Source organism: Siphateles boraxobius, unplaced genomic scaffold, assembly GCF_051911475.1.
Source record: "Siphateles boraxobius isolate OS27281-9 unplaced genomic scaffold, OSU_SipBor_1 24, whole genome shotgun sequence".
In the NCBI taxonomy this organism is placed as follows: Eukaryota; Metazoa; Chordata; class Actinopteri; order Cypriniformes; family Leuciscidae; genus Siphateles; species Siphateles boraxobius.
Window position 1 is genome coordinate 15,143,788 of NW_027508855.1, and position 13,897 is coordinate 15,157,684.

The 13,897-nt window shown below is 36.0% G+C and overlaps 1 protein-coding gene and 1 long non-coding RNA gene across 4 annotated transcripts in view; one reads left to right on the forward strand and one right to left on the reverse strand.

The window, feature by feature from the left end:
• LOC143749131 (metal transporter CNNM4) overlaps positions 1-12,579 on the reverse strand; it is a 35,396-nt gene extending 22,817 nt beyond the window's left edge. The window contains exon 1 of one of the 3 annotated variants that reach the window (XR_013206884.1): positions 11,153-12,539. Coding sequence is in view for 2 of the 3 variants with exons in the window: in XM_077241608.1 (XP_077097723.1) it covers positions 11,153-12,524 (1,372 nt within the window). In the remaining variant the exon portion in view is untranslated. Of the gene's footprint in view, positions 1-11,152 lie in introns of all 3 variants that reach the window. The other 2 variants (XM_077241608.1, XM_077241609.1) reach the window with 2 other exon arrangements.
• On the forward strand, positions 1,502-2,388 carry LOC143749132 (uncharacterized). The gene is made up of 3 exons (XR_013206885.1): positions 1,502-1,604; positions 2,181-2,236; positions 2,348-2,388. It is a non-coding gene; the product is annotated as an uncharacterized LOC143749132 (long non-coding RNA).
• Positions 12,580-13,897: the final 1,318 nt, after the last annotated feature.

The following is a 13,897-nucleotide window of genomic DNA, read 5'->3' on the forward strand; positions in this document are numbered from 1 at the left end:
GCCATTCAGCACACAAAGGGCCAGGAAATCCTAAAGCGTTTGCTCATCAAAACAAAAATCCAGGAGTTATGCCTAGACATAACACCCTGTTGCACTGACATAAGGAGCCAAAACAGTGAATTGCGAAACATAATTTAGCATCTACAAAATATTTCAACTCGTCTTGTCCAAAACCACAAAAACACTTCCTATCTACTACCACAGAAGTTTTGACTGCAAATGTTTAGACCATTGAACAATCACAGGAGAAAGAAGATTTCACTGCAATGTGGCATGACATGAAAAATCATGATATTTACATGGTATTTAAAGCTATGGTTTAAAGGCTACAATACCATTAAACTTTCGGGATTTCTAAATTCAGCAAGAATGCTTCAAATTGATCTAAAATTACAAAAAGACTGTTTAAATTTTTTTTAATTTCCATTAACGTTCTTTAGAATGTTGTTTTAATCAAATTATCCGGAAAAAGTCACTTTCCACACTTCATTAAGCAACACAACCATTTTCAACTAATAATAAAAGGAATGTTTCTTGAGCATCCAATCATAATATTATAATAATTTCTTCAGGATCACTTAATAGTAAAGACTTGATTAATGGCTGCTGAAAATTCAGCTTCACCACTACAGAAAAGAAATAGAAATTAAAATACAATAAAATAGAAAACAGCAAATAAATTCTTCATTAAAAGAATACCGAAAAAAATCTACAACTGTACAAATAAAATGTATAACTGAAATGTTTATATATATATATATATATATATATATATATCGCCGGCTTATCTTTCATCTGACTGTTTGAAATGTGACCGGATGTAGCTAATAAAGCCTGTGCGGCACATGCAGACTAAACAGCCTGTACTCGAGTGATGCAGAAGATTCCTGGATCTACAGCAAGTGTCTTTGCTTGAGGTAAACATAAGTCAGTTCAGTGCATTTGTAGAACAGATCTCCGGCAGCAGAAGTCTCTCAGTGGGTCTGCATTGTTCTGCAGAGGAACAAATGAGCCAAAAATCATGACGACACAAATGTAATGTTAAACACAATCTACTGCCAAAACAACAATTCCACACAACAAAATATTGTGTCAAACAACCCTCATTCCGAACCTGCTCAGAATCATCAAGCGCTCTGAACAAACACATAATCCTCCAATGCAATCTGGAATGCCATTAAAAATAAACCGACCACACTGTAAAAAATTCCTGTAAATTTACATGGAAATTTAACAGCAAAATGCTGTTTTCATGTAATAACTGTAAGTTACTGTTTTTTGCAATGCATTATGGGAGAACTTGGTCGCTTCAAATTGCGTGTTGACCAGCAACAGTATGACACTGTTATTTAACAATATAATACCATATTTTCCCATGTACATGTGAGTATAGGAAGACATTTTAGTTTATCTGCATGAGGTCATTTTGCAGCTCTGCCTGTTAATAATGTATTTGTAAACTACCTATTACTCTAAATATTACACTTTAAACATCCAGTGATGTTTTTGTGATTTAAATCGGATGAAGCGACTGTTTTTATCCGCAAGATACGACGGGAACGTGAGCCCATTGTACAGACTGTCATCACATCACATTCAAACGGGTAAGAAACTTTTATCCAACTCGGAAATTTTCCTAAATTTTATCTGAATAAAAAAATTTTTTGTGGTTAAAAATTTAACGTGGGATTCAAACCGTCCATTATCTGCTACTGTTTTTTGCAACCACGTCTTTGATTTGATCTGTAAGTTACCAAGTAGGCTACGTCTAAATATTAACATACAGTATAAAGATCCAGTGAAGTGTAAGATGACAGGAGAGCGTGTTTTAATCATGGAAAAGTAACCGAGTAAAATATGATAGCTTGCTTGTGAGCTTGTTAACATACACGTCAGACTGCATTTGGTTTGCTGTCGTCATGCACACTTTATGCATATGCAACGGACACATGTCCCAATCTTTATCTAAGCAAAAGATATGTGAGGTATGATCAAAATTCATAATTCTTGTGTAATTACTGCGAACGTGCACATTCAAACCGCTGCAGAAATACCAGCATAACAGATGGATGGAAGGAATGTCAATCATTTTCTGATTTTTCTTTTTTATTGAGGCTTTATTTTGTTCATTTATTTTTTATGTACCTCTTCTTTACATTATGTTTTCCTTGTAATTGTAGTTCGACTCCTGAAGGCTTACTTTGTAGAGAAGCAAGAACTGATTCTTTAAGAAACTGTAAGTTTGCCTATTGTTTGTTCTATGAACACCTGTATAGTAATTGTTCACCTAAAAATGGTATGTTCTCTCATCATTTACTTAACCTTATGTTGTCTCTTTCTCTTGGAGGAAAAATTAAGATATTGTCGTGGAGAAATTATGTCTGTTTGCCCAAACAATTGCAGACGAATGGGGACCAAACCTTCAAGCTCCAAAAGGAACATAAAGGTACAGTACCATTAAAGCTGCAGTAGGGAGTTTTGAGAAAATGTTGACTTAGCCTGAAAATTTGAACAAGCACAACTTACAGGTCCGACCCCCTTGCTCTCTGCTGCGCTACAGCCCTCCCTCCACAGCTCCTCCCCCACAGCGGAGCCTGCCGTGAACGCGCAGGCTAGTAAGCAGGACCACCGATGCCGGCGGATTATAAACAGTTATGGAACATTCACTAATAGGGACGAAACATCAACAATATGCTTTACATTGACTATGGCCTGCTCATACTTTGACTACAAACTTTGTCCTCAAATCATTATGTATTTTTCAATACATGTAACTTTATAACGTTGCACTCTTTCTATAAGTTATAAATAGCTAGTAAGATAACGTTAAAGGATTAGCTCACTTTTAAAAAAAACTTTTGCTGATAATTTACTCACCCCCATGTCATCCAAGATGTCCATGCCTTTCTTTCTTCAGTCGAAAAGAAATTAAGGTTTTTGATGAAAACATTCCAGGCTTTTTCTCCATATAATGGACTTTAATAGGACACATTTACAGTGCACTTCCTGACGCAGTTGTCCGATTGTGTAAATCTACTTTTCAATGTCTTGCTCTGGAGGCAGACATGTGACGTCACAGATCCCACCATATCCAAACAAAGCGTGGTTAAATAAATTCTTTGTTTATAATGAGGAGGACATTTTAAGCAATGAAACTTGCAGGATGTTTTAATAGTACAAAGAAATAGAGGTGACGCTGCAAAGTACTAGAAAATTCAAGTGTCTGCTGCCCACAAATGCAGGTTTTCCCAAAGTACTTTAGTTAAAATCTTAATTTCATTATATATATATATATATTACTATATATATATATATTACTATATATGTATATGTAATGAACATCCTCCGTACTTTCTGCATTTTACAAGCCAGTTTTGTCTTGCTGAGTCATCAATCCCTGCGGCTAAACAATGCTTGTCTGTCTCTTGCTCACTCCCTCCCTTTCCCTTTCCCTTTCTCTCTCTCTCTCTCTCTCTCTCTCTCTGCATCAGTAAACACACTCACCCACTGGCACACTCTGAACTCTGCGATCTACCTTAACAGCATCACCTGAAAGCCATTATGTATTCATTCATATAGTCACACAGGACAAAACTTGGCAAAAACCTTTCAAATGTTTAAAAGAAATTAACTATTTCCTGCGACACTGAGGGAATTTTCCATCATTTACGAGACAACACTTCTCCGCCATTGACGGAATATTCTGGCTTTCCGTGTCTTTCCGGTTATTCGGTAGTGGGCGCTTTTATGCAACTTCTGAATGAGCACAGAATCTCCTGATCAAAACACAGGCTAAAAAGAAGCAGAAACATGGGACATAATCATTGGTTTTGCATGTTGAAATCTTTGTGGAAAAAAGAAGCGATTTTCTCAGCTTTTTGTTCAAAATATTGCTTTTTTTTAACGAAACTTGCCCACATTCAAGGTTTGATTTAAAAAAGTATACTTTTTCTCTTTTCTTTCTTTTTTTATATATTTCATGTTCAGATATTCATACAACAAAATATTCTGGGGGCCATAACATTTTTGTGAAAATGATCAAAAATGCTGTTGGGGAAAGAGTTAATACTTTTATTCAGCTGGGATGCATTAAATTGATCAAAAGTGATAGTAAGACATTTATAATGTTCTCAAATTTCTATTATTCAAAGAGACCTGAAATGTATTATTACAGTTTTAACAACTGTTTTTAACATTGATGATGATAATAAGAAATGTTTCTTGAGCAGAAAATCAGCATATTAGAATGATTTCTGATGGATCATGTGACACTGAGGACTGGAGTAACGATGCTGAAAATTCAGCTTTGCATCACAGGAATAAATTACGTTTTAAAATATATTCAAATAGAAAACAGTTATTTTACATTGTAATAATGTTTTACAACGTATAAACTAACAATAATAAAAATACTGCAACAATAGTAAAAATAATATGATAAAAATGTAAATGTTAAAAGGTGTCTGAGTAAAAGGTGTATCATGGTAGATAAATCCTCATAATTTGGTGTTATTTAAAATTAATTTCTCGAAAATACAGCAGTATTTTAAAGGAAGTTTATAAACAACTTGGATTAATTTGTAAAGTAATTTCAATTACCAACTTAAATTGAATCACATAACATTAACAACTAGAGATCAAAATGTTACATCTTGCTTGTCAAATATATAAAGGTGAACGGAGTTGATTTAACTTGTTGAGTCACTCACATCTCTAAATGTATAAAATCAGCCCTGATTATCGATTAAAAGGTGTTGCAATATTTGAAAGAAGACAGTTAGGAGAAGGATTTCTATGAGACTTGTAATGATCATTATGTATCCTGACAAATCATGACATTAAATCATTTGAAGTCTTAATACATATGCATCCGAATGTTCTTACAATGAAGACTTGCAAAAAGCAAAATAATGCATTAAGCAAGCATGTTCACACCGTTGTGTCCCAGAGAAATTGTGTTTTGCAGGAACTGGACATTGCTGATCTCTTCCAAATGAATCATTCGCTAATCTGAGTCATATGCAATGAAAGACACCAATGTTTCTTTACGCAGGGGATGAGTAAATTGCATCTGTAACTGCACACGTCGTCTTTAGTTTTTTGTCATCTGCAGTTTCACTGAGGTTATGTTTCTGAAACTCATCTCAATTACTTCCCTACTGTACCACATAAAATGAACATCTGTCTGCAGCCAGCACTGTGGATGTGTATGCGCGATTGTTAAATATCTGAAAGTTTACATTTGTGTCCATTTATTTAACCAAAAATTTTAAGCAATTGTCATTACTGCATAACATCTTTACCAAAACTCCAGAACTATTTCTGGAACAAGCACAAATATTGTAACCGTTACGTGAACATAAATTGCCACATACACTACTGTTACACATATCAGATTGGAACCAGACCAAAGTGGAGAGTTTTCTAAAATGATGTGTAATTGGCTATTTGTCTATTAGTTTACATTAAGTAAATTCATCTGAAAAAGAAAGTGATTTGAGAGAAAGAGCAATATGGCCAAATTAATGATTTGATGACAACTATGGATATACACAGAAACTTTCACCAATTCTCAAATATCATTTTAATAACGCATCTTTAGGTCAACCATTTAACTTAATAGATTATACTATAAAAAAGAATTAAAAATCTCAAAAAACACAGAGATAAAATGTTTTTTATTTGAAAACTAAATTTTTAGCAAAAACTTTAGATCAATTGACTTTAAATAAATCATTAAATAATTATGTAAAATGCATATACATTAAATTAAAAAAATTATTTATTTTTTAGCTAGAACCCCTTGACTTTAACTAAATGGTTCTAATCGAGATTAAATGCATTTGTATTTTTATTTATTATAACTGCAACAAAGAAACCGAGATGAAAAATATGACTACTATTTATTTTATTTAGATAGTTATATTTGTATAAAAAAAATGTATATGTGTGTGTGTATTATATATATATATATATAAAACACACACACACACACACACACACACATATATACATTTTTTGTATTTATACAAATATAACTATCTAAATAATATAAATATTATTCATATTTTTCAGCTGTGTTTCTTTGTTGCAGTAATTACATCTTATCCATATATATTTCAAGATATGTCCAGAAAAAAGATCCAGAAAAAACAGAATATCTCTAGAGAACATTTCGGGGGTTTTTTTCAAATTACACTTAAAATTTGTAGTCTGACAAAAATTAAATAATTTTTCCCAGACAATTGCATATTTGTGTAATTAAGTGTATGGAAAGTGAGGCTCTGGCATTAGACCTAGAACCATCCAAATCCTCTTCTCCTTCCTCAACAGAGCCGTTCCTCCTTGGGATCGAACACAAGCACGAACACAGTGTATGCTCGGTCAGCACTCCTAATCAACAGATGACATGACAGGAAGTGAAGAATAGGAAGAGAGAAGTATTTGTGACACTGTAGCCATGAATGCATTCACAGAGAAACAGAGACCGTGATCCAACTAGAATACAGAGAGGCTTATGACATGACAATACCGTCAGAGAGCTGACCAAATCCACTTAGCAACACTAATCACTGACCAAAACAACAATGTTTGACAGAAATGTGTCTTTTCCACTTTCTCCGACTGTTTTTTTGGATTGTACTTGCACTTATATGGGGCCAAAATTCTAGTGGCGTCAAACAGGAGAGAAGACATGGTTCTTGCAAGAAATCCAATGACTAAACTCATTGTAAACAAGCTAAAAATGACTGAGTGCACTTTTAGGATTCTGCAATTCATTGGGGGTTTTGCCCTGCTTTTCCCCCTTACACATTCATACATGCATGCAATGTATAACCAAAACCATTTGCCAGAGTAGCACGTGGTAGACAGCAACCCAAACACTGAGCGGCATAAGCAGAATGCCATCTTTGAGTACTGCTATGTTTAAGTGGATGAGGAAAGAAATACAAAGATTCAGGTTTGTATCATGGACAGAAAGTGAAGAAAAGACTTCTGCTTAAACGAGAGGAAGTGCTTCAAAACGGACAAACTCATGAGCTGAACGAACAGCATGCATATCAATACCTAGTCTATCAATACCCAGTACCTATATCTAATATCTAGTAGCCAGCTGGTAACTAATATATTACATTACCTGCCCAATTCAAAACGACAATACGAAAGCACGCGTCTTGGGGCTTGACTGCCTTTCTGCTATCCGGTTAATGCGCAGCACACATTGTTCGATTTTGGGCTGTCCCGGATGAAGGATGACCAATCGAGTTGTGATTTCTGTGGTCGTGGCTCCTAAACGGTGGTTCTACGTCGTACAGAGAGAGAGGTTAAAAGACGACAGTTTACACTGTCTTGCAACCAAAGATCGTCTGCGATAATTCTCACAGTGTCAGAAATTGAACATGATCATCTCACAGTGTGTTTGCTGCCACGACCTACGACTAGCCAATAAAAATGCAACATGAAATGGCGTATTGATCAACGCGACATGGCGTTAAAACTACTTGCCTCAAGCTCCATTTGCAAAATTGGCATGACAAGTTGCAAACCACTTTTCCCTAGCCCTGACCGCATCCATATTCTCCTCTTTCACTTCCTTCCCTTTTCTTCAGCGCACAACATGTGATTCATCTTGCTCTATTTGTTTACCAATAGCGCATGCTGATGACATTTTACTCTTCTATACTAACTTGCATCATAGCCTACGATTCAATAGGTGACATCATCATTCAGTCTACATACATGTCATACCAAAGTTTATTAGATCCATGTCGTACAGTGTGATTTGTAATGATCTTAGAGGTCTGTAGCAGGCATTAGGTGCATGTCTGACATCAACAGAATCATAAGTCTGATTACCATAACAATCTGAAAGGTATCCACCGCACAGAGAAACCAAGTTTAATTAACAGTGAATCCAAAGATTTTTTCTAGGTTCTACATTAAAAGAGTCATCATGTTATCAGTTCAAATTCCTTTTGTATTATCGCCTACCATAACCGTTTGGACACATGGTGACTATCACTTCTACTGTAAATACAATTGAGCTATAATACGTGTCAAATAGGTCTCGTTAAATGAATGTGGCAGGAATATTAACACAATAACTAATACTAGAGTTAAGAATTATAATCGACTACAGGGAATCAATCAGACTTTGAATAATTGTATATGAATATGCCATTTTTGGTTTGGCCATGTTTAAATGGATGTTAATATGCAAGACACACTTCTTCACAGTTTGTGCAATAAAACTGTCCAAGATCAGAAAATATAGTCCCAAATCAAAACCTGCTGACAGTAAACTTGCACAAGCAATGATAAGATAACAGGTTTTTCTCCATTATTAGTAATGGTTATTGTGATGACAGCAAACCCATGTGATTAGTCAAACAAGTGCTGGTTGCATAAAATGCTTAGCCTAGTCTTAGACTCGTCATAACTGTTTAAAGTCAGTTACATGAAAAAGTAGATGGGTTTAATTTGAATCTGAAAAGCAAGAGTGATAACTAGCTGCTAGTTGGTCAGACTAGTTTTTTAAGTGATAGTTCTCCTGAAAATAAAATTTTCTGAAAAAGATCAATGTTCTGATGTAGAACCGGGGCCTGTACCATGATGGTAGTTGAACAAACTCAGGGTTACAGGATTAGTTTAGAGTTGACAAAACCAAACCAGTCCAACCAGGCTTTGTTGGTACCATGATGCTGATCATCAACTTTCTCTGTCAACTCAGGCTTTGATCCTGAGTTTAGGAGTTTAGGTGTGACATCAGTAGCGAACAGCCAATCACACGTTGAGAAAGAGTGAAACTGAGATTAATTTCTCGCGAGAGAAGCAGCGCAATTCACTTATTAAATAAAAGTATTAAAATAGTAAGAATTTAAAGAAATTTAAACAGCAAGAAGAAAACAGCTGTCTATGAAAGAGGACAACTAAAAGAAAAAGTCTCGCTACTGTATATCAATGCAAGTAAAAGTTATGAAGTTATTTTATACAGCTGATAAAGGTTTAGAGAGAATTGAACATTTAAGCTCACATGTAGTCATTTTATAGCTTCATCTATTGATGCTAAAGTGTATTTATATTACCTTTATATATTTATTTTTTTAAACTGCGTAATAATAATTGATGAACCAAAATTGAACATCTGTGATTGATTAAGGGTATAATAATTACATAAATAATATCTAAATCATACAAATGTAACTATTCTAAATAAGCATCACTAAAAACCAGACGATTTTGTCTTTAAAAATTTAATTAAACCTTTAATTTGGAGTAGAAACAGGTGGAGTGACTTTATCGCATCAGACATGTGTCACTTTGCTCACAGCTGACTGGTCCAAGTTCGGTTTGCAACCTCTTACCTGGGACATAACCTGCCCCGGACCAGGTTAGCCGTGTAGCGTAATTTACTATGGCGATGAACACTGCTTAAAGCCAAACCACTTTCATGGTCCCGAAAACCCAGGGTTGACGCAAACTAAACTGAAACATATCAGACTAGCCATCTAAAGCGGCTTCATGGTATAGGCCCCTGGAAGCGCTGCACTGTGTTTACTACATGAACAGTAGCAGACTGACATTGAAGAGAAGAGATTATAGCAACAATATATGTTGTAGATTGTAGAAAATATATATATAGATTGTTGAATAAAGTTTTGGGGTTTTTTTGCGCACAAAAAGTACTCTCGTCGCTTCATAACATTAAGGTTGAACCACTGTAGTTACATGGACTATTTTAATTATGTTTTTACTACCTTTCTGGGCCTTGAAAGTGGTTGTAAAAAGTCAGATTTCATCAAAAATATTTTGATTTGTGCTCCGAAGATGGACGAAGGTCTTACGGGTTTGGAACGACATGAGGCGGAGTAAATAATGACCACATTTTCATTTTTGGGGGAACTAATCCTTTATGACACAGTCTTAACCTAGCAGCTATGTTTATGTTATTGGCCCAGTGCTAGCTTCAAAATGTTAAACACCAGCTAAGTATTTTTGGCAAGGCTTTAGGACCAAACTACAAATGTCTGCTTAAACATACTTTCCCAGAGTTCCTGTGTTAATCACGGTTAGGCAACTAAGATATTGATTACAAAAACCTCATGGCTTGCTACTAATGACATTGCAACTATAAATTATTTGTGGATGCCATTAATATGGTTAAAAAGATTATACTGTATGTGGATAATTGTTGTTAAAAAATACAATCTTGATGACGTCAATATAATTAATTGTTTAAATAGTGGGTGGAGGATTAGATTATCTAAAATACAGAAGAAGGCCTGCGAGCCGAAACGTGTTATTCCTCTGTGAATAATGTAAAATAAAGTAACTAAAAAAAATTTTTAATTCTGAGTGAAGATCCGAGCTGTATTTTGAAGTAAACTGAAATAAAGCTGAAATAAATATAAAAATTCAACTAAACGAAAATTAGAAATGTTGCCTTGGCAAGTAACAGAAATAAGTTTAAGCTCAAGCACTAATTTACTAACTTGAAATAAATAAATACTAAAACTTTAACTGAAATAAAAAGCAGATAATGCTAAATAGTGATAAAATCAACAACATCAAATAAAATGACAAATGCACATAAAAATTAATACAAAATGACTAAAAAATTTTTTTGATTAAAATGAAAACTGACAAATATTAAAACAAAAGCAAATTCACAGTTATTAATAAAACCTATAATTGTATATAAAAAAAACACTAAAATAACACTGCTCTATATGACCAGTGTTTGGAGGGGCAGGATAATTTTCAGTAATTACATCATGCACTGATGACTTTATAAAAAAAGGTCAATTATGATTTCCTGTCGACTTCATGAGCTTCAGGAAGGCAAACCTCCCAAAAAATGTGTGTGGAAGAAAGAGAGAATACAAGAGAAGAAAGAATGCCAACAACTGACCCTCACAGTCAGTGGAGGAGAGAAAAGCTCATGGGGAGAGAGGATGCATGTTTTCCAACCTGATAAGAGTGGGACTAATTCATTAAAAACAGCTAGAGACCTTTACCACAAACTGTCTGAAAGTGACATCACTGCAGATACACATCCCTCCTTGCTACACCTGATGAAAACCTCCCTGATAGTGACAATGAGAAATACTGTAGGAAAAACAGAGTGTGTCACTGACAAAAATTTACCAACCTTTTTTAAACTCCTCCAGCATGGAATCCAACTTGGTGTCGTGAAACACAAAATGGACCGGATGGTTGTAGAACTTAGTAATGGTCTTCAACGTAGTGCAGTCATCTGGATCCACAAACGCCAGGTCTTTCACAAATAGGATGTCCACGATATTGGTCCGTTCATCCTCATAAACAGGAATGCGCGTGTATCCGCTCTCCATGATCTCCGACATGGTGTTGAAGTCCAGGACAGTGTCGCTGTTGATCATGAAGCAGTGGCTGAGAGGAGTCATGATGTCCTCCACTGTCTTAGTCCTCAACTCCAGAGCTCCCTGGATCATGTTCATCTCCTCTTTCACCAGGTCATTGTACGGTTCGGTCACCTTAAGCATCCCCACCAGCTTCTCTCGGTTGTACACGGTGCCGATCTCCTGGCCTAGCACGCAATCCAGGAGTTTGCTAATGGGGAAGGACAGTGGAAAGGTCAGAAGCATGAAGAACTTGGTGATGTGGATGGTGTTGGCACCCACCGCCAAGCCGTGGCGAGAGCAGAGCGCCTGAGGAACGATCTCGCCAAAGATGACTATACCGATGGTTGACGCCACCACAGCCCCCAGACCTGAGCCGATGAGATCATCGAGCAGGATGGTCAGCGTGGTGTTGACCAGCACGTTCCCGAGGAGAAGCGAGCACAGCAGGTAGTTTCCTTTCCTCCGTATGGGTTCGATCTTGCGTGCGTACTTCTTCTCTTTATCAGTGCCACAACTCTGCACAATCCGCAGCTCCATGGGGTCCAAAGCCATTAGCCCCAGGTTTAGACCACTGAACATCCCTGAGAGCACCAGGAGGCACGCTATCAAGATTATTTGGAACCAAATGGGAAGCAGCGACTTCTTCATCTCCACCACACGCAACCTTCCATCATCTTCTTCAAGCAGGTACCACTTCCCATCTTGGCTGTGTCTGATGCACAGCGCATATTCCCTCTGGGACTCACTTTTCCTAAGTGCTTTAATTTGGACCCCCAGAACCCCAGAGGTGCCCTGGCTGTTGACATTCATACTTTTACTGATGGAGATGTCTTTGGTAAAGTCAACACAAGTACTGTTGATGTCAGAGCTTCTGCCCTCGCTCTGATCCACGAACTTAATCTGCTCCCAGGTGTCATTGCTGATCTGCAGTCCGTAGAACCTGAGCTGGATGTCGCTGTCCTCGGATACCTGTATGATCCCATCATCGGTGGTCGTGGCAGGCTTGACGCTCCTCTCCAACCGCATGCCGAGGATCCTGCTGTCGCTCCCCCAGGATTCCGCTCTATTTGCACAGACTCTACTCCAAAACAACAGCATTAAAGTTAGCGTGTACCCTTTCCAACAGCATTCTGTCGCCATGTTTGTTTCACTCTGCGGAATGAGAGTTGACGTCACCTATTCATTTCATAAGACCACGCCCTTTCATTAACATAGCGTCCGCGGAACTCCAATCAGCGAGTGGTTCGTCACCTTACGAGGAAGAACGAGCCTTCTTGGGTTTGGTTGTTAAGGAAGACCGGGTTTTCTGTGCTGTTAAGGTGGAGCGGTTTGTTTTACTGTCCCGAACTCTCATTAGGCCTACGTCTGAAAATATGAAACAACTTGCCTTTTTTACGGAAAAGATTACATAAACATAAACTGATCAAAGCAACAGTAACATATTTATAATGTTACAAAAGACTTTCGTTTCAAATAAATGATGTGCTTTTTAACTTTAAATGAACATTGAAAATAATAAGAAATGTTTCTTGAGCACCAAACCAACACATTGATTTCTGAAGGATCTGTGAATTCAGGTTTGCTATCACAGCGGGGAAAAATAGATTTGAAAATAGATTAAAATAGTAATTGCAACAATGTTTCTCAATATTACTGTTTTTACTGTACAGCCTTGGTGAACATAAGAGACTTCTTTCTTACGACTCCAAACTTTTGAACGTTGGTGTATAAAGCCTAAATAAAATATACGTTAGGAATATATATTGCATTAATGAATGTCACAATAAAATATCTTTATTGTTTTAACAATCGTCTGATTTAAACACATAAGATCTTTTTGTATTAGATGAAAATATTTTTAAATTAATTCATTTATATGATATATTATTTATGAGTATAAATCATAGACAGTATAAGAAGGTATAAATATGTGTACATGTGAATGTATGTATATGTTTTTTAAATGCTTTGTAATTGGAAACGTTCTGCATCCTTAGATTCCCGTTTTTATGGCGCCATCTAATGGACAGAGATGTAATTCGCTTGATTAAAATGGATCAAAATGCTTCACCAAAAGATGGAGCCATCAGACCGGGTACAAATTAACACTACTACAACTATATCACACATTGTGATATTAAAGGGATAGTTTATGGGCCACATTGATTTCCATAGTATTTAGTTTTTCCTACTATGGAAGTCATTGGGTGCCGTCAATTTTAAAATATCTTCTTTTGTGTTCAATAGAAAAATGAAAGTCGTACTCGGCCTAATGACAACATTTTTATTTTTGGGTGAACTATACCTTTAAGACTGATTAAAATACTCACTTTGCATGAAGATAAACTAAAAGGAATCAATCTTGATATTAACCAAGCTTTAAGTAAATGTTTGTAAATAAAAGTAAATAAATGTCTTTATTTCAAATAATTTTAATTAGATTTAGTCTGTACGTGGGAACTGGTTATGTTAGACACTCCTTTAAAAGTATGCATAAATAAAGGTCAGAAAGA